Here is a 23907-nt window from a genome sequence, read left to right as displayed (position 1 = left end):
CTGGATCAAAACCATCAATGAGTTCATCAACTTTGTCACCCGGATGCAAAAGTCCTTGCTCTTTGTTGGTAGGGGAGGAGTGTTCTGCAAAAATTGGATTGTAGATATAATTATATTGTTGCAGATGGTTTATGAATTGATCTGCCTGGTCTTTTCTACCTATGAAAGATTAATATCAATTGTAGATAGCATCTTACATGGAGAGAGTTCACTTGTGCCAAATGTTGCTCACCATGGTTAAGTATTGGTTGATTCACAAGGTTTATCAGATCCCCAACCTCATTTAAGCTTGAATATTCTTTGTAATAAAATCATAGTAATTCAGATATGAGTCCCAAATTATAGTCCAAGATCAGATAGCAATATGGAAGTAAAGAGATGAAGGAGAGACAAGATGCAAACCACTTGTAAACCTAGTGTGCATCTGATTTGTTGGTGAGTAGGAATCATGACCAGATATGCCAATAAAATCATCTCCCTGATCATCTTCAAGCAAAGTTTTTAGTGTGGGGATTATCTCCTGTCCAACAGAGAATCTTGTTGTGTTCATGGGATTTAGTGCAAAGAGCAAAAAGCAGAAAACTCTTGACATCCTAAATACCATGTTGATTGATGTAGGATATGGTTTTGCTCCAGAGATCTTCAGTCTGCTAAAAACCTGAAATCAACTATAGAGATAGCAGAAGGATTCTTGAGTATCCTCTAATCATATCATTGGCCTTGTGAATCTTGTCTTCAAGATGAGTATTAACTGTACCTTGTTAAAATATGGATCTCAAAGAACTCAAACTTGTGAAAAACTGTGCAACATAGTCATAGGTAAGTATCAGGATGTCACTAGTTAAGTCTATTGTTGAAATTTGAGAATGAATATTGCAGGCAATACAAAACAAAACACGTCTTCAATGATGAGTGAAACAATTCAAGAAGAAATGTCATTCTTGATAACGCAGGAAACAAAAGATGATATTCCTGTGGGAAAATTCATTGTATTTAACACAGCTTATGAGCCAAAATCTATCATTTTGGTATGATTTCTAAATTCTGTGTTTTGGCTCACAAAATGCATTAAATGTAATAAGTCTTCCCACAGGGAAATTGTCTCTGGTTTCCTGTCTAAGTGAAATTCAAAATTGATCCAGAAGTTGTACAGTACAACAACTGTCCATGCAACCATAAATCCATCCAAAAGAAATATCTTCACAAGGCTCCACATGGGTACAATCAAAAATCACACATTGTGGAATTTTTATTCCTACACCAATCCATTCTAAACAAAACCATTGAATTTGGGACATAAAAACTTGGATATACACCTAAACATAATCATGTGCAAAGATTCACCTATTTGAAATGTCCAGGTAATTCAGGGGATCACTACAAGTGGAAGTAAGGAGTTTTCTAATTAACTTACTATAAGTCCTTGACAAGAGATCTGTCTGGTTACATAAGATCTATTATTGTACTCTTCTTTAAATAGAAAGAGATCATTCAAAAAGTAAAATAGACAATCACAAAATGAGTGATAATTTCTAAATGTGAGAATATGAAGTTTTAATCATAACAGCACTGATTTCTTTATATTCCAACATCATTCAATCTACTCAAATCCTTTTTACAAAATTGATCAAGTCATCTAAGCTCACTGCGCCCCAGCGCTGCGCAGTGGGTTTTGGAATTTTCGATTTTTTTGGCACAGCGCAGTTTTGCGCATTCTGTCTGTTTGACATTCTTTTGTAGAGTTGTGTATCACAACACCCGACTCGCAGCGCAGACTGCGAGGCACAGCCTGCGCCTGCGAATTAAGTTTATTATATTCAAGTCATATGAAAAAATCAGTCCAAAACTTCATGAAGCATTAAAAAATGAAATAGAAAACAAAAAAAGAAAAACAACTTTGGTTTTCATGAATCCCTATCTATGAAATTAAAAAGAAAAAGAAAAAAAATCAAGAGAAGTTAAAAATAATCAAAATCAAGATCAAGCCAATTCATAACCACATCTTTTAAATTTGTCTTTCTTTAGTAATTTTATATATATGTTTAAATCAAATCTATAAAAATATTTTTTCCTTTTACCTTCTTCTTTTAACCAACACAAAAAAAATTGAGGAAAAAGAGTTTTGAAATTTCTAGAATCAAAAAAAGAGAAGATCATTCATTTATTTTCTATCACAAGCTTTTCAATCAATTAATAATTCATTTATTTATTTTCCATCACAATCTTTCAATCATTCAATCATTTTACTTCATTTTACTTCATTCATACTTTTCAAAAAACATAAAAACCAATTCATCACCCAAACCATTTTGCAAAAAAAAACCAATTCTTTTCAAGATACTCAAAACTAATTCCTTTACTTGCCAAAAGATAAAACTTGATCAGGTTTGGATGTTGATGATCAATGAAATTAGTATTTCGAGATCGTCGTCATTTGATGACTACTAGAAGCCATTGGATCCATCCTTAATAAAACCCCAAGACTTAGAGCCGGTAGATCACAAGTTTGATCTGAGTCTAACCATTCTTTCAAATCCTAAAGAACCCAAACCAATTTTGACTTAGTATACCAAAACCACGAATGGAAGTAAGAATGGGGTTTAAGACTTACAAGTGGGTTTAAAACTTGACGAGACAAGATCAGTTTCCTGATTTCTTTTTCTCTGATCTTTTGTTTTTCTACTAAGGCTTTCCATTGGGTTTGAACCCATTCTTGGTCTTCTTCATCTTCTTCTTCTTCTTCATCTTCTTCCTCTTCTCCTGATGATAATGATAATGAGGATGAGGATGAAAAGGTTTCTGAGGATGAGGATGAGGATGGTTTGGAATTGGAATTGGATGATGGAATGATTTCTTCTAGTTTATCTAAACCGATTTCGATTCCAAACTTTTCTTTGGTTTTTCCATTAAGAGTTTCAATCTAAAAAAAACCAAAACCAAAAAAGAAAGTCATCTTTAGATTTTGAATTGAATTTGATCTTCTCGGTATTTAAAGAAACACTCAACTTGATCAAATTGAATAAAATTAGAAGTCTTTGATTTATACTTTGATGAATGATTAGTACTAGCTTTAAATTTAGACAACTCATCTGTATTATTATAATCTTCTTCACCATCTAAATCTGAAAAGTAAGAATTCAAATCGAGTGTTTTGATGATCGGTTTATTAATGATTTGAACGGGTGAGATGGATGATGATGATGATAAGTTGGTTGATAAGCTTGGAGATGAAGGTCTTGATGAAGTCGTTGATGATGATGATGATAAGGATGGAGTTGATAATTGATCTGAAATGAAAAAACAGTCACGGTGATCATTAGTTTTTGTGTGTGTGTTTGGGTTTTGTGATGATCGTTTTAGTTTACCTGTGTTTGACATTCTGGATTGGTTTTGATTAGGTTTTGAGAGTGGTTCTACTTGTTGATAAATAGTTGATTGGTTTTTCGATTTATAAATTTATATAATTATAAGTTTTTGTTGTTGTTGTTTTTCAAGAAAGTGTTCAAAAAAGAATTTATAAAGAGAAATTGAGTAAGAGTTCAATCGAATAAACTTTTTAAGAAGAATGATAAGAAGAATTTGATTTTCTGATAATAATTTTCAATTTTAATTTTAATTTAAGATAATGAATTGGTAGATACTACTAGTTCATCAATCAATCGGTTTAAAAATTTAATTATCTAGTCTTATCTTTTTCTTTATCGATATGAAGACTTGAAGTGAAAAGAAGAAAGTAGAATCAAAAGAAGGTCTTTATATGCAGTTGACCAGTCATCCAATCCAATTCAACCGTCAGTCTTGAGAATGTAAGTCATCAAACTCAATCCAAATCTTAAAGTGACTCTTCAAAGGCTCCGAATCACCCCAACCAATTCTTATCATATCGATCTCTCCTGACTTAAATCCAACTAACCAACCAACTAACACAACAAAGATATCAGTTTCATCATCATATTAAAGACAGATCTCCCCACTTTCAAAAAACCTTAGATACCCTTACACCACAGCACAATCCTCAACATCTACCCCAACTTAACCGTACTACTTCATCATAACCCACACTCACAGGAGTTAACATCCTAAAAACTTCAAAAACTTAAAATCTAATCATAGGAGTCTTTCTTCTTCACATCTTTTACACACACATTTCATTTCTTCGGTCCCGCTCTTGTACAAAATCTGTCTCTTCTTTCAAAGTTTTGGTGGGTTTGGTTTTCTTCTTGAAGATTCTGGACGGAACCGTTCATTATATGTACATCTAGCTCATGCTTTCATTAGATCTTGATGATGTACCATTAGAAAGTCTGATGCTTATTTTCTTCATTATTTTGGGGCCGTTTCAACTTTCAATGTCTTGTATGTATAGTAAGCTATTAGTACATCATCATTATTAACCAAACAAAATGAAAACTTATGGGTTATTACGAAAAAATAAACTGTAACTAAAATCATGAATTCAAACCCAATTAAATAAATCATGATCTTATCATCATAGCAAAACAGAAATAAAAAGGCAAAAGACGAAAAGAACAAGGAATGAACTCATTAAAACATACCTCTATTATAAATCTTTTACAATCAAATTCAAATGATCATGATTGTTTTTTTCAAAGAGAAAGATTTCAAAACGATTGTTGTTGATTTAATTTCTCAGATTTAAATCTTGAAAGTTTTTTAGCCACTGGAAGAGTATGTGAGATTTCTTTCGAATCAGATCCTTTCTTTTGATGATTCTCATTTCTAAAAGTAATCAATCTCGTAGTCAAAATCAAGATCAGGATTCAATTTTCATTGATAACATTTTGGAAAGAAATCAGACTTACGTCGTGCTGGTCAACAAACTGATCTGAGGTTTAGAACCAGTTTCATCAAGTTTTGTGTTTGATTTTTTCACAATCTTAATTTCGGGTGGTAGATCAGATCTTAAAGAAACCCCTTCCATCGAATCCACTTCCACAACTTCCTTCATCATCTTCGATTCAAGAATTCCATTCATCTTCTCTTCATTAACTTGAGACTCCATAAACCCTTCTTCTTCTTGTTGTATTAAAACTTCACCTTTTTTAACTTTTTCCATCCATCCCATTAATTCATGTCCAGCTCGTTCAGCTGCTATTCTACTTTCTTCATCCATAGATAAGATATTCAATCGAGAAGATAAGACCTGGATTTCTTCGGCCGTTAAGTCTTCATCCAGTTCAGTAGATTGTTCAGTTCGACTTGGTAATTGATAAACAGTTGATCCATTGATCGGTAACCGTCCTTGGACAATCGGTTCGATTCCTAACAACTTGCCTTCTTTTATTAAGCTTTGTTCTGTTTCTAAGTTTGGGTTGGTACTAGACATCATCTTAGATTTCCATCTAGACAATCGACCTGATTTGAATCTAGAAGTACTAGGTACTTGTCTTGGAATCCCATTAGCTTTTGGTTGATGATCAAGTGGAACCCATTCTTCTTCTTCATTCTCATCTATCGGAACATCTTCTCCTCCTAATGATCCACTTCCGATTCCGATCCCTAAGCTTTGGCGTTTCGAATGATACTCTAAGGCTGCTTCTCTCATATCTAATGCCGTTTGGAGATCTACATCATTGGACCATCCTTCTTGATCTTCTTCTTCTTCACTTAGTTCGTATAATCCTTCGTCATCTTCATCACTCTGATCTTCATCATAATCTTCTTCATACTCTTCTTCTGAAGATCCTTGATTGTGATTTGGTTGAGTACTACTACTACTACTACTTGGTTCGAAATTCTCGGTGGGGGTTTGGTGCGATTGAAGATATGATTTGGGTAATAAACTTGCTAAGCGAGGATTCAAGTGAGCGTTTTGACCATTGATTGGGTTTCGGTTGGGTTGGGCGGCTTGAAGAAGGGATGAGGTTTTGATGGGATGTTCAATGATATCTGGTAACATGATGCCTCCAATAGGTAACGAAGGATTTGATGAACTTGAAGGATTTGAAGTTGAAGTTGAATGAGTGGGATCTTTAGATAAATCTGGATCGAGTGCAAAACTAACTGATTTTTTAGGTTTTGAACCTTGAACTGTAGAAGAAGATAAGTTTTGATTCTGAAGTTTTAGGTTTTCTAAACTTGAATCCGATTCAATAGTTTTTGTTGTAAGGTTAGATTGAAATGCATTCTTTAATCCTTCTAATCCTTTGCTTCCCCAACTCTTTAAATCTTCTTTTTCTTGTTCTAACTTTAATTGGCTTATAACTTTTTGTAAATCTTCTTCTTCTTCTTGGAAATCTTTGTTGTCGATTTCTTCTTCCGAATCTGAAAAACTCGTGGTGTCTTCTGATGTTTCTTTTGGGGTTTGGTTTAGTTTTTCTTCGGCGATCTCTTCCAGTTCTAGTTCGTTCAAGAGTTCGGATATCGGTTTGGGTAATTGGTGGTTTGGTTTGGGTTTTGGATCATTTTCATATTCGGGTTTTTCATTCATGATTTCTTTTGTTTTTTGTTTAGCTTCGTTTTCGTTTTTTTGAATTTCTTGGGTTTCTTCTTCTCTTTCTTCAATATTTACCATCACTAATCCTAATTCATTTAAAACTTCATTTTTTTCATTCGTAGACCATCCAGCCGGTAAACCATTATACAATTCTTGGATTATGCTTTCTTGGTTAGGATCTTTTGATACCGGTAATCTTATTGAATTGATATTTGATTTAATCATGGTTTTTTTCTTTGGATATATGGATTTTGATAAAAATGGTGCGGGGTTTGAAGGTTTGTGGAGAGTTGAGTCTTGAGGATTTGGAAAATGGGTTGAGCCTTCAGGTGGGTTTAATTTTTGGGAGAGGTGATGGAATGATGAAATTTAAGTTTTGAGCCGCGTGAAGAAAAAAAAAGAATCGGGTCGGGATGCGGATTGGGTTTGGGGTTGGAAACTAGGGCTGTGACCCGGCCACGAAGCTGCAGGGCCGGCCCCGGGACTTTGCCCGGCCCCGGATAAACCCGATTGGTTCAAAATTTTGATTGGGCCAACCAGGGCAGGCCCTGAATGTTGTGGCTCGGGGTTAGGCAGGGCTACGGCTCAAATCAAAGGGCAAAATGGGTCTGGACAAGGGAGTTTTTGGCTTGTATTGCAATTCTACGTGTATAAGAAATTAAATGAAGGCCTAGAGGCTTTGATCAACAAACAAATTGATTATTCATGTATAGTAATCTAACATTAAGCATAGTATCAAATTTAAGTTTATGAGGAACGTTCCATTTAGAAAGCAAAGATCACAAGTTAGTCTCATTTTTTTTAACTTTGGGACCCAGCTCTTAAGGCAGACTTGCGCTTCGAGGTTTTGAGGAGTGAAAGAAGCACGGTGGTCGCTCATGACCCTCAAAGCATTAGAGAAAGTGCTCTCTGACGGAGCACTAGTGGCAGGCACGGCAAGCATGGCCTGCGCCATACGGGAGAGAATGGGCCAGTGACGTTGAGCAAGTCGCCAGTAGCCAAGGACATCGCAGCGCTTGTCCTCTTGAGGGGCGGTGAGGTACTCGGTGACTTCATGCTGAACTGGAACCGTCTTGCGCCGCTTAATATAATGTTGAGGACAATCGGGGTTGAAAGAAGGTTGATTTTTGACAATTTCAATATTGGGGTCGGGAGCGAGGACAAATTTTGAGGCTCGTTCAGTAAAATACTCAGTCAAGTCTTCAGGTCCCCATCCTAAAGATTCAAGAGTAGGGCCTTTGACCGCCATGAGTTTGAGACGAGGATCTCAGATTGCAGCACATAGGTACACCGCTTTTTTCTGAGCCGCCTCTTGATATTGTACAATCTTCTTCATCATGGGCATGATGGACACCTTTAATTCCTTACAAGCAGAGTCATGCCAGGCCTATATGAAATATAAAGTATATCAGTTCATAGTCTAAAGAACTAGCAAATGTACAGAGACCACTTACTTTTTCAAGGCGTTCAACCAACCATTGATAATCAGGCATAACTCGGGAGAAAGTGGGGTACTGGTAACCCTCAATCTCACTGATAGTTGTAGCTAGAGGGGCTAAAAATTTGACAATAGTACCAACAAGTTCCATTTCAGAGTTGGTGAGTGAGTATTCTTCAAGTGCTGGATTACCCTTGCATGTATAACAGATGGGTCAACAAAGTTTGTAGAATCGTTTGAGGCAATCATGAGTGGAAGACCATTGTGTGGAGACTTCATGTACTAATCCCACCTTGCGTTCCAAAGATTGATTGCCTGCAATATTGTTGTCTAGGGCTGCTTTCAGCTGGGGACTATGTTTGATTTTCTTATGGAATGCACAAATTTGAGTGAGGATACTGGTGACATTGGAATGAGGTGTTGGTTCAATGAAAAGAGGCACAGATGAGTTGGGCTGAGGTATAAGAGGATCAAGAGCATTCACTGGCGGAGGAGTGGTCTTGCGATCGAATACGGCCATCCCAGCTTTGGCCACAAGCTTAACAACATGTGCAACACAGCCATGCAGATGCTTGGAAGAATTGAAGTGGGGTATCTTAGCAGAGAGAACTTGACCCATGGTGGTATTGTTCGATGCATTGTCAGCTGTAATGCAGTAAAGCTGATCTGTTATGTTGAACAAGTCCAGAATGTGAATGAGAAGGCTAGCAAGGTTAGATCCAGTGTGAGGTCCCTTGATTGGCTTTAAAGCTAAAGTGACACCATGCATTTCAAAATCATGAGAGATCCAATGAGCTGTTACCCCCAACATCGCCACGTTACTCAGCAAAGTCCATCCGTCGCAAGTGACACTGATGTGTCTGACACTCGAGAGGAGTCTGGCGATGGCGTCTCGGCTGGCTCAATAGTTGGCGAGAATCCCATCGGTGACGCAGGTGCGTTTAGAAAGGATAGACACAGAACTCGGGTTAAGCATTGTGAGGAGTTCTCAAAACTCTTTTGCATCGACCAGATAAATCGGAAGTTCTTGATTGACCACTAGACGGATCAAAGCATCTTTGAGGTTCACTCGGTTGAGGGGACGTACCTAAAAGAAAGATTAATAATTTCATGATTAGTGACTGAAAATCTTATTGAAGAGAAGTCGCACAACTTACTTCACCAAGCTTTCCGTCTATGAAGTAGGCTGATAGTGTATGTTGCTCGGTGTTCACAGGTGGTTTGATGTGATGGCATTGAGAGAGGTGGCGGATCATGGACTTAGTACTGGCGTGCTTGTTCACTGCAAGCTTTTTGTTGCAAAGCACGATGGGCAAGTCCGGATCATCTTGAGTAGAAAGACAGCTGTCGACAAAACCGGCTTTGGCTCCACAGACATTTTTGATCATTCCTTCGGTTTCTTCTTGGGTGAAATATTGCCAAACCCAAGAAGATTGTCCAGTCGTGGTGGTTTCCGTACCAACTTTGGAGATTGAGTCAGACGGAGCAGAACTACTTGCAGGAGTGCTGGACATCGAATTGGAAACAGCAGATGCTGCTGATCAACGGAGGACTTGAGTCAATAAGCGAGTGGTTGGGGTATTGGGCATCTTGCAATTGATTAACTACACATTATAAATAGGATCAAAAGGTAAGAAGAAGCCGATGACGGAGGGTAGGAACTTTAAAATCAATATAATAATGAGAAACTGATATAAAATTGACACTTACAATTTAAGCGAAGTACAGTTTGATGTGAGATAGGAGGAAAGGTGGGGTAAGGTGGTGATCGGAAGGCTTGAAGCTTAAAAAAAGGGGGTATCAACTCAATGTCAAGTGACTTCCTGTCAACTCTGGAAGTCAATATGCAGTGGGAAAAGGGTTGGGATACCGGGCATTCCGGGCGGCCGAGGTGCCCGCAGGGCTTTTGCCTCTATCATCAAGTAAGGTTTCAGTGTCTCGGGGCACGTACTGTCTAGCTTGATGATAGCGTCGGGCAAGGTCGGCCGGGCGGGCTCGGGGTCAGGTCACAGCCCTATTGGAAACACGGGTTGTTTGTGAGGTTTAAGTTTATGGTTTTAAGACCCGAACTTAAGGCTTAAGTCTAAAGATTGTTTCAAAGCATATCTTTTAATTTTCAATGCCACGGTGAACAGATGAACAGCTATGAACAGATGAACCTGATGATCCATTCATAGTACAAAGTCAAGTACTTTGGGATCTCTCTTAGAAGGCTAATATGTAAACCCAGGAAGAAATTTCTAGTTTTGAAACAGTCTTTCTTACATACAATTTTCAAAGAGTTTTTCATCACCACTTGATTTTGTTAACTTCAGTTGATGGTGAAAATGTTTGTTGAACTGAAGAGACTGAAGTCATATTTCATATACATATCAGTCTTATCATTTTTTCTCATACCTTTTTTGGAACCAATTAATATGAAAACATTATGGTTTTGATAGTCCATAGCTGCAATAGCCGTGTTCAAACCAAACCCGGGCGACTCAAGAACCCAGTACACCCAGTTGTGTTTTTGGTGGTAACTTTGTGTATCTAGTGACAGCTCTTGACAGCTTCCAGCCAAAAAGTCAACTGGGTGTACCGGGTTTTTGTGCAACCGGGTTTGGTTTGAACACGGCTAATGTAATCAATATTATCAATTTTGAGTGTCTCATGTCGGCAAAACAACACCAAAGACCGCGCAATAATATTAAGATGACATGGAATTTGAAACAAGCTTTCCTAAGAGGTTGAGCTTGAATTCTTGTTTTAATTGAAGTTACAGAATGTTGCTGGCTACATACATCAAAGACAAGGCTAAACATGCAAGAGAAAACACATCTGGTAGTGAGTCACTTTTACTTTATTTTGTTCCTATTTGCCATTTCATCACATCATCTTACTCACACCATTTCTTAGCTCTTGACTGGTGTTAAACCTCCTTGTGAAAGTGGAGAACCTACCCGCGCAATTCTGGACCTTTGATGTGAACTGATTGACTCAGTGGGTACTACTCCTTCATTCTAAACTACAACTATGTGCTGATGAGGTGAAAATTGGAGATCCCCACAATATGTAAGTAAAACAGAAGGTGATTATCAGACCGCCCTTGAAGGTTACAAGGGAACAAAGATTCTTGCACATGTAAGATATGCCAGGATGCCTACACCGTGTACAATTCCCGGTAGCATGTTGATGTGCACACGAAGGGATTTGAAAAAATAAACAAACAAAGGTTTCTGTAGTTTTGTTGAACTTCAGTGAGAATCTCAGCACCCCTTTGTTGACCTTGCTTTCTGAGCACCTGGACAAAGGCAATGGGTCTTTGGATGCAAAGACCTCTTCAAAGCATCTATCATCCCTCTATGAATTGTTTTTGGTGTGTGCACGTTGATGTGCACGGTGCTACCAGAAAACTTACACGGTGCTACTTGGTAAGTATATAGTTTCCTACCTAGCAATTCATTGCTGGTTGATTTGTTGATTATCAGCGGCGCAAAAGCCTTCATATGAAAAGGTCATTTGATGTTGGCAATTCAATCATATTCAGATGAGGCTCCACCAATGTCCACATTCTCCTTTGATTTTTGAGGATTTTTGTGATCTTTTAATTGTTTGATACATAATTGAGAATATTCATTTTCAGGATTCAAGATACACATAACAGAATTCATCGTCAGTTCGTTTTTTGAACTCCGTATTTGTCTTTGAAAAAATTAAAGTTAAATGAAAGCCGAAACATGCTTTGAGGCGTCTAGTTACTAGGTCTTACTTCTCGGTCCACACTTTCAAAGAATTCGATACCTGAGCGTAAGTTTGACCCGTTTGACCACCGCCCCGCGCGAGAGGAGGCTTAGTTTAAGCCCAACATTAGCCCTTGCCGCATTCAAAGTCACCGATCAGACATCATGAAAGGTTTCCAATGGATTGAATCAGACCTCTTAGCTCTTCTATATCTTGATCATTTTTGATCTCAACATTTCAACTCATCTGATCTCCCGGTTGTGGTGTGAGACCGGAGGGGAGGGTAAATAAAGTTGTGCCTGTATGAGAAAAGCCTTGGCCTTAGTTTTTGGTCCAAGCGAATGGAATTCACAGAACATCTAATTCAAGTCATAGCGGAGGATATGATGATGAGGGCTTAGAGTGATGTATCATCTCGGTCTAAATCATGACTTGCTGATGCGCAATGTTGTGTATGATGAGTTGAATCACCTTTACGATTGTTTAAATGCCTGGCTCATGCTGGCTCCAGGGACGGTTTTGAACTTGACCACTTTGAAAGAAATTCCCTGAATTACTAAAAGCTAGGTACAACACAATCGAACCTGACTGAAGCTCACCATAAGTTTTTCCGAAACTATAAACTTCGAACAAGAACAAGAACAAGAACAAGAACACAAAACTCCGCTGTTTCCTACTTCTTTTAAAAGTCCTTTGATCCTTTGACAATCCATCCATCTGTTACAACAACAAACTTACCTTGATAACCTGATCTCTTAGCAACAATTTTATAAAAATGTCTAATTATCAACCTCGAATCACCGATAGTTCTTTATTACCAGCTAGTTGTTCTTTTCTTGATTTTACGCCAGATTCAGATGAAGAATCAGATATGACAAATCCTTCAGTCTCTTCAAGACAATCTAAACCCAAAGCATTAAACTTACAAAAACAATATATCTATCATACAACCATCACACCCACACCAGCTCCATTATTATCACCTACGTGGAAAAGTGAAAGGCGGGTTTCATCAGATACTCGATCTATAGCTTCTTCTTCAACTTCTAGATCATCTTTTACTAGTCTTGAATACAATACGTTTAAATCTCCTTATACTCCATTACATGAACACTTAAATCGTTCAACAAGTTCATCTTTACCAGGAAAAAGAAACTCATCACAAACTTCAAGAATTAGATCACCTCCACAAGATCATGCTGGATCAAGTCGTTTGATTTCTTCTGGTTCTTCAATTTCTGCTAGTAGTTCATGTTTTACTATTCCAGAAGCTACTACTTTTAGTTCACCTTACAGTTCACTTCTTTTACCTTCTGCTCGTCGTCAATCTACTGGTGGGTTTGCTGCTCTCAATGGTCCTAAATTAAGACGTTCGATCTCGTCTTCTTTAACAACACAAACTCATGAAGATCAACCTAATTCATTTCAATCAACTCAATCTGAAAGAAATCTTAGAGAAGATATTCCTACGATTGCATTTGCAAAGGCTTCACCTAATCCGATTCACGTTGAAAGCTTTCAACAATCATCAAATCAATTTGATGTAAAGGATTTAACTGAAAAAGAACAAACTGATTTGATGAATGAAAATGAAGTCGATTCAGAAATCGAGACGGGTTCGAATTTCTCTAGATCTCAATCATTTAAATCTTGTAGTGAAGAATCAAGTTTTTTAACTGCAACTGCTCAAGATGAAATCCCAATCACACCTTTATCACCTAAATTCAATTCTAATTTAAATCAACATCAACATCAACATTCAAATTCGACATCAACTTCAACTTCAAGTCAAAAACAACATCAACGACAACATCAAGAAACCCTTACAAATGAGAATGTAAGTTTAAGAAAAAAGAAAAGTTTAAGGGATGATCGATCTAAGTATGATTCAGTGATCAATTGGATTGAGAATAGTTCTTTTTTTGATTTCGATTCGTGAGTCACTAGTGATCTCAATTTTCATTCTTGATTTGATTTTGACACAATCTTTTACTAATAAAATTTATCCCTTCTGTTTTCTTATAGTCAAGAAGATTGAATCTTTGCTTGAAATTCTTTATCGAGTGCGTGTGGTGTGTGTGTGTTTTTCACCACTTCTCAAGTTTGTAAAACTAAAGGAACATCTACGATATAATTCTTTAAAGCTATTTAATTATCTTTAGATCATCATCATTCTACCCAAAGACCAATCTATTTTTCAAAGTTTCATTTTTCCCTTCAAAACATCCAGAAAAAAAAGAAGAAAAAAACAACCAAAAAAAATCATCAATTCTTTACACTTCTTATTAAATTTATACTTACTTTACTTTTTTGATATTATTTATGATAGATTCAATCAAATTCAAATCCTTCAAATCAATAAAACCAACAAGACTTTTTGTTTTCCATTCAACAGATCAAAATTAAATTTTCTTTTACTTTTCTTTTTTCTTCTTCTTCTTTACATCTCTTTCTTTTAGTTTTGTTTTGGACTTTTCGTTTTTAGTCTTTTTTTTGTTTTATCACTTTTATCATCTGATCTTTATCTTGAAACCTGTTCGTTTTTCAGTTACTTTTGAAGTATTCTCCTACATCTTTTCTTTTCCTTATTCTTTTTCTTTTTCGTTTTCTTCTTTATCGATCTGTATATCTTGTATAGCTGTGCGTCCTAGAAGTGTTTCGTTTGATTTCGTTTTGAGTTCTTGTATCAGATTGAGTGATGAATTGTTTTTGTTCTTTTGTGGGTTACAATCTTTGAAAAATAAAAATATCTGTTATAAGTAATATATCGATGGTTTGGATTGAGATCATTTGAAATGAGATGAGAGATTGTCTGTGTGCATATTTGAACTTGACTCGTTTTTGGAGGAGTGAGCTTTGTTTATGGGTTTTGATTTGGTTTAGGTATGGGTTTAGAAAACCATCTCATCCCTTCGCTTGCTATTTTTGGATTCTTGAGTTTCGCTTTGAACTCACCTCAATGGAATCCTACTGAGCCTACTGAGCTATTCAAGTCAATCCATCATAATGTCGGATATCTTGATCGGTAAAGAAAACTTTGGTATAGAAGAAGTTTATAAAATTAAATTTTCAAATACGATTCACAACTTATTAGCAGTAGGTTAGTTCCTCTCTCTCTCTCTTTATGATTTCTTTATTTCTTTTTCGATTTAACTAACCTTTTCGAAATCATTTTTTATATCTTTTGGTATTTATGAATCGATTTAGGTACAACGAATACATTACAAATTTTAAGGGTAAAAGAAGATTATAGTTCTACTGTCATTGAAGTTTTTAGAATTGGTAATCGGATTCAACATATTGCTTGGGGTCCTTGTTCTTCTATTACTACAGAAGACAATGTTGAAATTTTGAAATATGAGTCAGTAATTTTCTATCCATCTCTGAAATGAAAATCCAAATCCAAATAAAAACGAGACTCTAATTTTGAATGATTTATTTTTCTTTGGCATTTGTATACATATATATAGATTGTTGATTGCATGTGAAGATCAAAGTTTACGATTAATCAAATCTCAATCAAACCCTAGGAATCATCAAACCAAATCAAAGACTTCAATTAAAGTCTTTGGTCAAGGTTATACAGGTCATTCAGGAAGGATAACATCAATAGCTTGGTGTTCAGTTTCGGGTTATTCAAATATAATCGCGTCATCAGGATCAGATAATTGTATTTTGATATGGAACATAGAAACCAATCCTTCAGGAACAGGAGAAGAAGAAGAAGATACCCATCATATTCCATCTCCTACTTTATTAGGTCCATTACGTTTTACACCGATTTCCATCAGTTTTCATCCGAATTCATCAAGTAGATTGATGGTATATGATTTAACTGGAACAATCAAAATCATAGATTGGACTAAACCTAATCAACCGATTCTTTTGAGTTTAATCGAACCTAGATCATTGATTCGAAAACTTAATTCGACTCATTTGTTTTCTCAAAGGTTTGGTATGGCTGAATGGAAATTAGATGAAGTAGATGTCTTTGGTGCTATTAATGGTAATCGTTGGTCTGTTTGGGATTTAAGGTCTACTAAAGCTGGAAATCCAATGGCAACGGGTGAAACTGGTTCTCAGGATGTGATACCGGATGTATTCAAGTGAGTACCCTTTTCACCTTCACTTTACTTTGAGATTTCTTTTATAAAAAAAGAGAAAAGCTTGAATATTTTTAAATTGATTTCAATCCAAAGATGATTTTAAGAATTTAATTAAAACCCCACTTGATCTTTTGTTTTGATTTTGGGGGGATTAGATGGTGCCCAACCAATTCTAGATTATTTGCTCTTTCAAGTTCTTCTCCCAACTCTTTCACTTCTGGAATCGGAGCCATTCAAATTTATTTTACATCTTTTCCACAATGTAAGTCTAATTCTAAGATATCAATCTGTTTTTTTGGTTGGTTTGGTTTGGATCTGACCATCAAACTGGTTTGATTCTTGATCAAATTATTCAATAGCACCTAGAACCGTACAATTACCTGATGAAATCATTCAATCTCGATCAAGAGTTCATGATATTGAATGGCAACCGATGATCAGTAATCATGATGTTTTGGCTGTAGCTGTTGGTAGACAATTGTTGTGGATTCAAGTAGGTAAGAAAGATTCGACATTCAGTTTGACATGAAATTTAAAACTCGATCAAACCAAAAATACATTGCTGTATTGTCGAGTTATAGGTTTGTGAGGAATTCTTGTGGTAGGGAATGGGTTGGTTATGTAACACTATAATTTGTTCGGATGAAGCATTTTAACAGGATTAGACAGTATATAAGAAAATACCAATAGGTAGTGTTTGAAGTTACTTTTTTGAGATGAAATGAAATGAAACGCTGTTCAGAGATATCGATCATCTATAGTTTTTCTTGATCAAGGTCAAGGTGTTATCAAGAAGATGCGCATCAATAGAATTCAGCATTGATAGTTTTATCAATCAAGTTTATATTCGGTTGAGAAGGAAAGTCATACGTAAGCGTATAAAGAAGGTGACGAGCATTTTTTTCAAACCTTTTTGATTCACAACTTTCAAGGAGATGGCGAAAACCAAGGAAGGTAAAGAGATCGGGTTCTGTGTCTTGATGGAGGACCCACGAAAAAACAGCTCGCACCAATTCAAAGGCAAGTCATTGTTTCTTTCCTTTTGACTTTTCTGCATTATAAGCTTTTGACTCATATCTAAATTTGACAATAAAAAGGCACTCAGATTTGATAAAGCTATGGTACATACCAATCTGGCAGCATTGGATCCTGCTTGACGGAATGGACTCAAGATGGATGTAAGAAGTGTCTTTTTCTTTACATTACATTGAACTTGGAAGTTTGATACTAACTAATCTCTCGAGCTAGGGCATCGAGGTTGATCCAGCTGTGGAGGGTATACAAGCCCAGCTTGTGAATATGTATAGCAAGAATTGGTGCTAGGGAATGTATAGGAGTGGCCAACCCAAGAAGCCCTACCATGTCAATGCATCTAGGCCATTCCACAATTGACTTATGATCAATTGATATTGTAAGTCCATCTGTTTCTCCAGATAATGTTTTAAAGATTCAATGTATTGGCTTTGTTTTGATTACCTTGACGTAGGCAAATAAGGTTCCAGGAGTCACAGACACAAGTCCTCCCAGAGGACTTGAATTTGTGTGAGGGCTGATCCACCCTTGAAGGAATGGTCAGGTGTTGGCTGCACCATCTGCAGATTCATCACGTTCTCAAGTGCCCTAACTTGGCAATGGTCTTTTTTCTTTGGGAAAAAAACAAGCAACAACCCCATCCTTGAACAATTACCTTGAGTTTTGTTCAATCAAGCCAGAAGATCAACAAACTCAAGATTTCCTCAAGAGATACAACATCACCAATTTTGAGATGTTTTGATCTAATGAGCTCAACTGTGCAGTGATGGACAAGTTTGGGGTTGTAGGTGCTTTGTTTGCAGACTCCAAATCTGCATTGCTGTCTATACACCACCCATGTCTCCTGGCCACCCTAGGAAAGAAAGTGATTGATACACACACCGTGACCTTGTGGCAGTCTCTTGAAAATGAGTGCACATGGACGGCCTTTGAGGCACAAAGGTGACTTGTGTGCGCTTGTTGAGGGGCAAACACCACACAGACATGGTGACAGACACTTAATATCATATGTGATTTTATCACCTCAAGATCTACAGTCCTCACCTTTAATGGCTTTGAATCCCAATCATGTTCACTTGACCATGGCTTGCTGTTATCTCCTCTACTCTATCTTCTTTATAATTCATTGCTTCTGGAGATAACTGACAATATACCAACAGCAACAGTGTTAGGTTTCATCAACAATGTTGTGTTACTATCCTCAGCTATTGACACTCAATAGCTTGGTTCCCAGATGTGAACCCTTTTGTTTCAACAACAGCGGTGGGTGAAGGATCATAGTGCCATCTTTGACATAAAAAAGAGCTTTTGGGTCCTTTTCAGCTTACAAACACATGAAGTGATCCCCACAGTTGACTATGCCAATAGGAAGCACATCAAACCATCCCCTTTTGTCAAGTGGCTTGGGGTCAAAAGAGACAAGAAACTCGCCTTCAAGCAACAACAACTTGATATGCTTACAAAAGGACATCCGTGAGCAGGATTCCTTGCAGGCCTGTCAAAAATGGGATGTGGAATCCCACTGAAAATCATCAAGATAATCATGAAAACCACAATCTATCCACCCACCAAATATGGTGCAATGGCATGGCTCCCAAAAGAACCCTCAGTGTTCTTCATTGAACAACTCACACTCATTGACAATATCTATGCTAGAGCCTCTTTAGGCACTCTAAGAACTACTATAACAGTTTTTCTCGGCTGTGACCTCGTCAATCAATTGATCAAGCAATCAAGCAATCCAGAAAGGAAATGAGAGTAATAGAATATTAATTTTAAGTTTTTTTAAGATCACTACCTATCATCAAGTTACACATTTCAATACATTGAAAAACAGAGAAAAAGTCAAAATAATGAAGAAAGATTGTCTATTGGAATTTTTGATCCTTATTGCAATCCTGGATAGAACTTCATCTCATCATAATTCAACTTCAATCTCTTGACTTTAGTCTTTATCTTATCTCAAAGTATTGTATTATTTACTTTTGTTGAATTCTATTCAATGTGTGTAAAAACATCTAAAGCAAAGGAATCAGATAAATTAAAACTGAATTGTAGCAAAGTTGAAATCAAGATACATAGACAATACAAGTCAAGGTTAAAATGATCAAGAGAAACTGGCCTAAGGAGATAGGATTGCCAAGAAGAGGAAGTTATGAGAGGGCTGGTGTGGTGTGGTGACAGGCAAGGAAGTGAGCAATGAAGCTCTGGATTGAGATGGGGTTGGAAATGTTTGTGTGTCTTTTCAATCCTTCATCTTGCTCTATGCCCCCATCACATTTGATGCCTTTTTCAAAATTCTGAAAAAAATCAAAGTGAGAATTGTAAAGACAATCTAGATTCCTTAAAGTCTGCATTTCTTGTTCCAATGAGATCTCATTCAGAAACTACCTACACTTGATGCATCAAAGAGCCAAAGCTTAAGACTGAGGAGGATGAATTACAATTGGGCTCCATGTACATATATATATATATATCATATATGCTATACCACACCAACAACCCTTCACAGCAAATTAGTTTCAAAATCCATAGCTCTTTGCTGTGATTGAAGCTCACAAAGTTGAACCGGACAAGAAAAAATGGACGGAAGTTCAACATGAATCACTTTTAAAAGGTCATAAGTTTATATGTTAGACAACAACATTGTCACACCTCTGTGGTGTCTAGCAAAAGTAAGGAAATAAAAAGTTCCTTTTCTGGAACTTTCCATGTCCTTACTATGCAATGCAAGGCTTCCTGACTAGTCCAAAGACCTTCATTATTCACTCACAATATAATAATGAAAGACCCTGTGCCTCACTGAAACTAAGTGAGGCACCACAAGAAAAAAACCTTGGTTGCTAATCTGATTGCAATTGGCGTCTGAAATGGAAAGGTAGACCAAATTTGAAATGTTGTAGAACTTATAACCCAACAAGGGTTATACAGAGTGTGAAGGGTAAAATGTACCAATAAGGGACTAGTAGAAGATGCCTGAAGACTGCCCTCCTAAAACAAGACAACCAGAAAGGGGGTCTCTGTTGAATTGAGTATTGATAAGGATCAAAAGAGAAAAGTATCTTAATCAACTTTCAAAGGACAAAAAAGCATGAGTTTCAAATGAAATAGCAGTCTTAATTGACTCTCAACACTTATAGTGTTATTCCAACCTGATAAGTAAGAGAAAAAGTCACAATATTCTTCTGATATTATTCCCAAAGACTTCATAGTGTCACAAACACTACAACGCTACAGTAAATCTCTCTTTATAGCTGTAACAAAGGGTGTATTTAAGTGACCAGGGACTATTAAAATAAGTTTATGATGAGAAAAAAAATGATAATGTTGTAAATGATCAAGAAAAAGGGCAAAACCAACACCCAAATCCTTCCTTTGATAATATATAACACCAACACAATGATTGAGACATTTGAAAACCAACAAAACCGTCAAAGACCAACAAAATCCCTCTGATGTAATCCTATGATGTCATTATTATTAATGTTTTACATGATTTAAGTTGTGAGATTGATCAATTGATGTTTACAAATGATGATGAGAATTTCTTATGATGAATACAGGGGATTTTTTCCTAATATCAATAACTGAAAACTATTTTTAGAATCACAACTTTTTTGTAAAGTTGTTCAATTTAGGATTACTATAGCTCATTTCATAGCTCTCTTGATGCTGATCATTTATTGCCCAATTATGGAATACTTCTGATGCTTTATGAATACGTTATTCAGATGTAGAGATTGAGAAAATGAGCTTTTGTCATGTAAATGCTGCTACATGTGTATCATTATGTAAGTGCAAAAGTCAAGATTCACACCATTTCTTTTGTTTCCTTAGAGCATCACCACCATTGCCGTGCAAATATGCCTTCTGTACAATGACGGTTTGACAGGTCACAGCCTGTATAGGAAATTTACACGGTGATTGACAAAATCGTTGCTGTGCAAACACGCAACAGTCAAAACAAATTTTTGACCAAATGAGCGTAGCAAGAGAATATGTCAAAGAGGGATGTACTGATATGTTGTCAGTGCCTGCCATCGTAGTTTCTCATCGTTATATGACCTGATCGTGAGGTCGGACGGTACGTACCAATTGGTGCTATTCGGAGTTTTGGACGGAGTGTAGTCCTATACTCTCCTGGTCGAAATTTGGACGGAGTGTAACCCATACAGGCTGTTTACACGGTCCAGTGGCTCTAATATTTTCCCACACGGCGTGTAAATGGCCTGTATTTGCCTATTTGCACGGCCCGGTGGTGATGCTCTTATAGAATTTTCACTAAACCTCTGTTACTATTGATTGAAAGCTTTTAAATTATAAAATAAAACATTTTGTGACAAATGAACTACCACTAACGCTGAGACAGCTATGCTACAACACACTACCATATATTTTGTGTGCAGCGTAGCTGTATGCAGTTGAAAAGAATCTGACCTTTATGATAGTGTGGCTTGTCAAGTTGCGCTACACTACAAGCTACTGTAGCTGATTTTTGTGCCTCTACACTACACTACAGTGCCAAAATTTTGTTAGCTGGAGATTTCCTGGGAATCTGTGTAGGGTAGCTGGAATTCATTCATGCTGATTCATGGTAGCTGTAGCTCAGCGGCATGTTTTTAGCTACACTATCTTACATTATCAGCTACGGGTAGATTAGCTGTCTCGGTGTTGCTACCACTCATCCTGATATGACAAGTCTTAACATATGTAATTAGCTGAAAACCTTCAATTTCAACAATAAGGGGTGTCAAGTTTGACTATCTACAACAAAGAAACTATGAGACAAAAAAACTATGAGACGGGAAAGTTTTTATGTTTTAACTGTAGAAAAACATTCCCGAGTGTTTATCATCGCTTGTAAACCACGATCAAGGCTTTTTTACTTTTTTGCCTCGATCTTCCACACGGCTAATGAGACAACTGCTGGTAAGAGGATGCAAGGTTGTCCTTGCTTCACTATCAAGCACACCTCTTTCCAAGAGTGAAACGGTCAAATTTAAGTCTTCAAAGCTATGTTGTAAACTTATCTGTTTATGTTTATGCGAACGGGATAGATAAAACTTTCCTGTTCTTGTAAATTTTGCGTAAATTTGTGCTACAACGGGAAAGTTTTTTACGGCTTTTACCGTAAAAAAATTGAACTTGACACCCCCTAATTTTTGACCATTTTCACCCCTTTTCACATCTGATATTGATTTCCTCCATGTCATAAGATCATCCTTGATCAATCCATTCATAAGAATAACCATAAAAATCACTCTAAAAACTCTTGGCACCCTTAAATACCTCAATGACATCATTACATATGATTAAATCCTGTGGTACCCTTGTTTACCATCCTTGAATTTTCCTTTTCCTTGAATAACTTCACTCCTCCCTTATTAATCCCCAAGATTAAAGTGTTTGATGACTAATGTGATCCTCCTCTTTCATAGTAAAGCCTTCCTGAACCTTCAAATCCCTTATTAGTATCCTAAAAGTAGTTTTCCATCCAATATACCTGCATTTTTGACTTTTTAATGATTGTACTTCGTTTCTTATTTCTTTCTGATAATCATCTAATGATTCAAATTGAATAACTTCAATTTAAATAAATGATGATTTCATAAGCTTGTTTTATAATCACAGTGCAATAAAATAGTAAAAAATATGAAAAACATGACTTTTGCCCTAAAAACCTCAAATCTTCTAATAATGATATAATTTTTTAGTTTTTCTTGATTTTCCCTATAAATTGATTACCACAACATGAATTTTAACAAATATGAAAAACAACTCATTTTGGTACTGCAAAGACCAGGAATTTAAACAATGCAATAAAACAAATGGCAAGGACCCACATTTCTGTGTTAGTCACAGCTCTATGCGTTGCTGCTGGTGTGCGAGACTCTGACCCCCCTCGCATCAAGGGGGGATCTGGCGTTCCTTGTGATATCAAGTGGTTCTTTTCCCAGGACGATTCAACTTTTTATATCTTGAAAGGGTTGGATGGATATGATGGTCAAAAGATTAGGCGGTTCCACCAATCCCCAATTCACCTCGTCTAAAAAATTATGCTGATCCGAAGTAGAGCACGGAGACCTTTGTGGAGCAGTTCTAACTCTACGGGATGAGCTTCATCAGGTTTATACGGAAGTTGAGAGTGATGCATACTTTCAAGCAAACCTGATCTCTGGCTCTGTTTCATCATGCCCTTGTCATTGCCAAGCAAATGGTATAAAAAGATTTACACTTATATGACGAGTCTCTTATTTGATCGCCCGTCGAAGTTGGCACAGGGTGTTAACCAAGTGGAATATGCTAGGAGGGAAGTGTCACATAATCTACAGGTGTCACGAGAGAAATACAATCTGAGAGGATGAGCAGCAAAGTCACCTGTGTGCCACAGATTCCTGGGTACTTAATCGACCATACAGACGTACTGTCTCTACGGCTTAGATCCCAAAACACCCCCCCCAGACGCCCCCAGACGCGCCAGATCACACCATCAGACACTTCTAACCAGCATATAAGTTGGGAATTGTCAATAACACACCAAAACGACCCCAAATATACAATTCCGAGTCAAAATCCGTTTTTTTTCAAGTGTTAACGTTTACTTCAAATTTGAGCAGTGTAAAAGGATGCATACCCAGACACATCTGCATCGGTACAACACAGCAGGACTCCGAGTCAAGGATACCCGATACATAAGCCCTATCTCAGATCCGTCTGCACACCCACCATACAAACATAAGTCCTGTGCAGACCCGTCTGCAAATATACAGTTTTGACACAGATGCGTCTGTGTTGTTTCGCCGACGTCTTGCTGCACAGACACAGATCCATCTGCGCTATCGCAGTGTGTTGATTCCTATGTACATACTACATCCGAATCAGTCCTGTGCAGACCCGTCTGCAATTTGGCTGTCGATCTGTGTCTCAGTAAATCAGAAACGCCTCATTACCACTTCCCCTCACGACAAAGAAGTCCTCACTGTATCACGGAATGGCCACCCACAAAGAATAGAAAAGCAGTTGTTTTTTATATTATATACAACAGCATCACCAAATCATCAATACCTCAAAGCATGGATCTGTAATTACATGAAAGCAAGTACACAATGTGAGCATGTATCATGCCATTACCCATTCTAAACCAACATCGT

The 23907-nt window shown here is 37.0% G+C and overlaps 4 protein-coding genes across 4 annotated transcripts; 2 read left to right on the top strand and 2 right to left on the bottom strand.

The window, feature by feature from the left end:
- Positions 1–1800: 1800 nt before the first annotated feature.
- MELLADRAFT_118633 (uncharacterized protein) lies at positions 1801–3499 on the bottom strand (the record flags this gene model as incomplete). The annotated part of the gene is made up of 4 exons (XM_007418737.1): positions 1801–2536; positions 2612–2920; positions 3007–3287; positions 3366–3499. The coding sequence occupies 4 exons, from the start codon at positions 3376–3378 to the stop codon at positions 2411–2413; spliced, it is 729 nt and encodes a 242-aa protein (XP_007418799.1).
- A 1123-nt stretch (positions 3500–4622) lies between these two features.
- On the bottom strand, positions 4623–6682 carry MELLADRAFT_113955 (uncharacterized protein; the record flags this gene model as incomplete). Its single annotated transcript, XM_007418736.1, has 2 exons — positions 4623–4740; positions 4824–6682. 2 exons carry the CDS (start codon positions 6680–6682, stop codon positions 4623–4625), a joined length of 1977 nt encoding a protein of 658 aa, XP_007418798.1.
- A 5711-nt stretch (positions 6683–12393) lies between these two features.
- On the top strand, positions 12394–13656 carry MELLADRAFT_84143 (uncharacterized protein; the record flags this gene model as incomplete). The annotated part of the gene is made up of 2 exons (XM_007418731.1): positions 12394–13553; positions 13644–13656. The coding sequence occupies 2 exons, from the start codon at positions 12394–12396 to the stop codon at positions 13654–13656; spliced, it is 1173 nt and encodes a 390-aa protein (XP_007418793.1).
- A 968-nt stretch (positions 13657–14624) lies between these two features.
- Positions 14625–16253, top strand: MELLADRAFT_84142 (uncharacterized protein; the record flags this gene model as incomplete). The annotated part of the gene is made up of 5 exons (XM_007418730.1): positions 14625–14718; positions 14826–14979; positions 15089–15724; positions 15880–15986; positions 16084–16253. 5 exons carry the CDS (start codon positions 14625–14627, stop codon positions 16251–16253), a joined length of 1161 nt encoding a protein of 386 aa, XP_007418792.1.
- Between the last annotated feature and the right edge of the window lie 7654 nt (positions 16254–23907).

The sequence above is a fragment of the Melampsora larici-populina genome (genome assembly GCF_000204055.1).
Source record: "Melampsora larici-populina 98AG31 unplaced genomic scaffold MELLAscaffold_103, whole genome shotgun sequence".
NCBI lineage: Eukaryota > Fungi > Basidiomycota > Pucciniomycetes > Pucciniales > Melampsoraceae > Melampsora > Melampsora laricis-populina.
The sequence above is the reverse complement of the archived record's forward strand: the minus strand, read 5'-3'. Positions and strand labels throughout refer to the sequence as shown.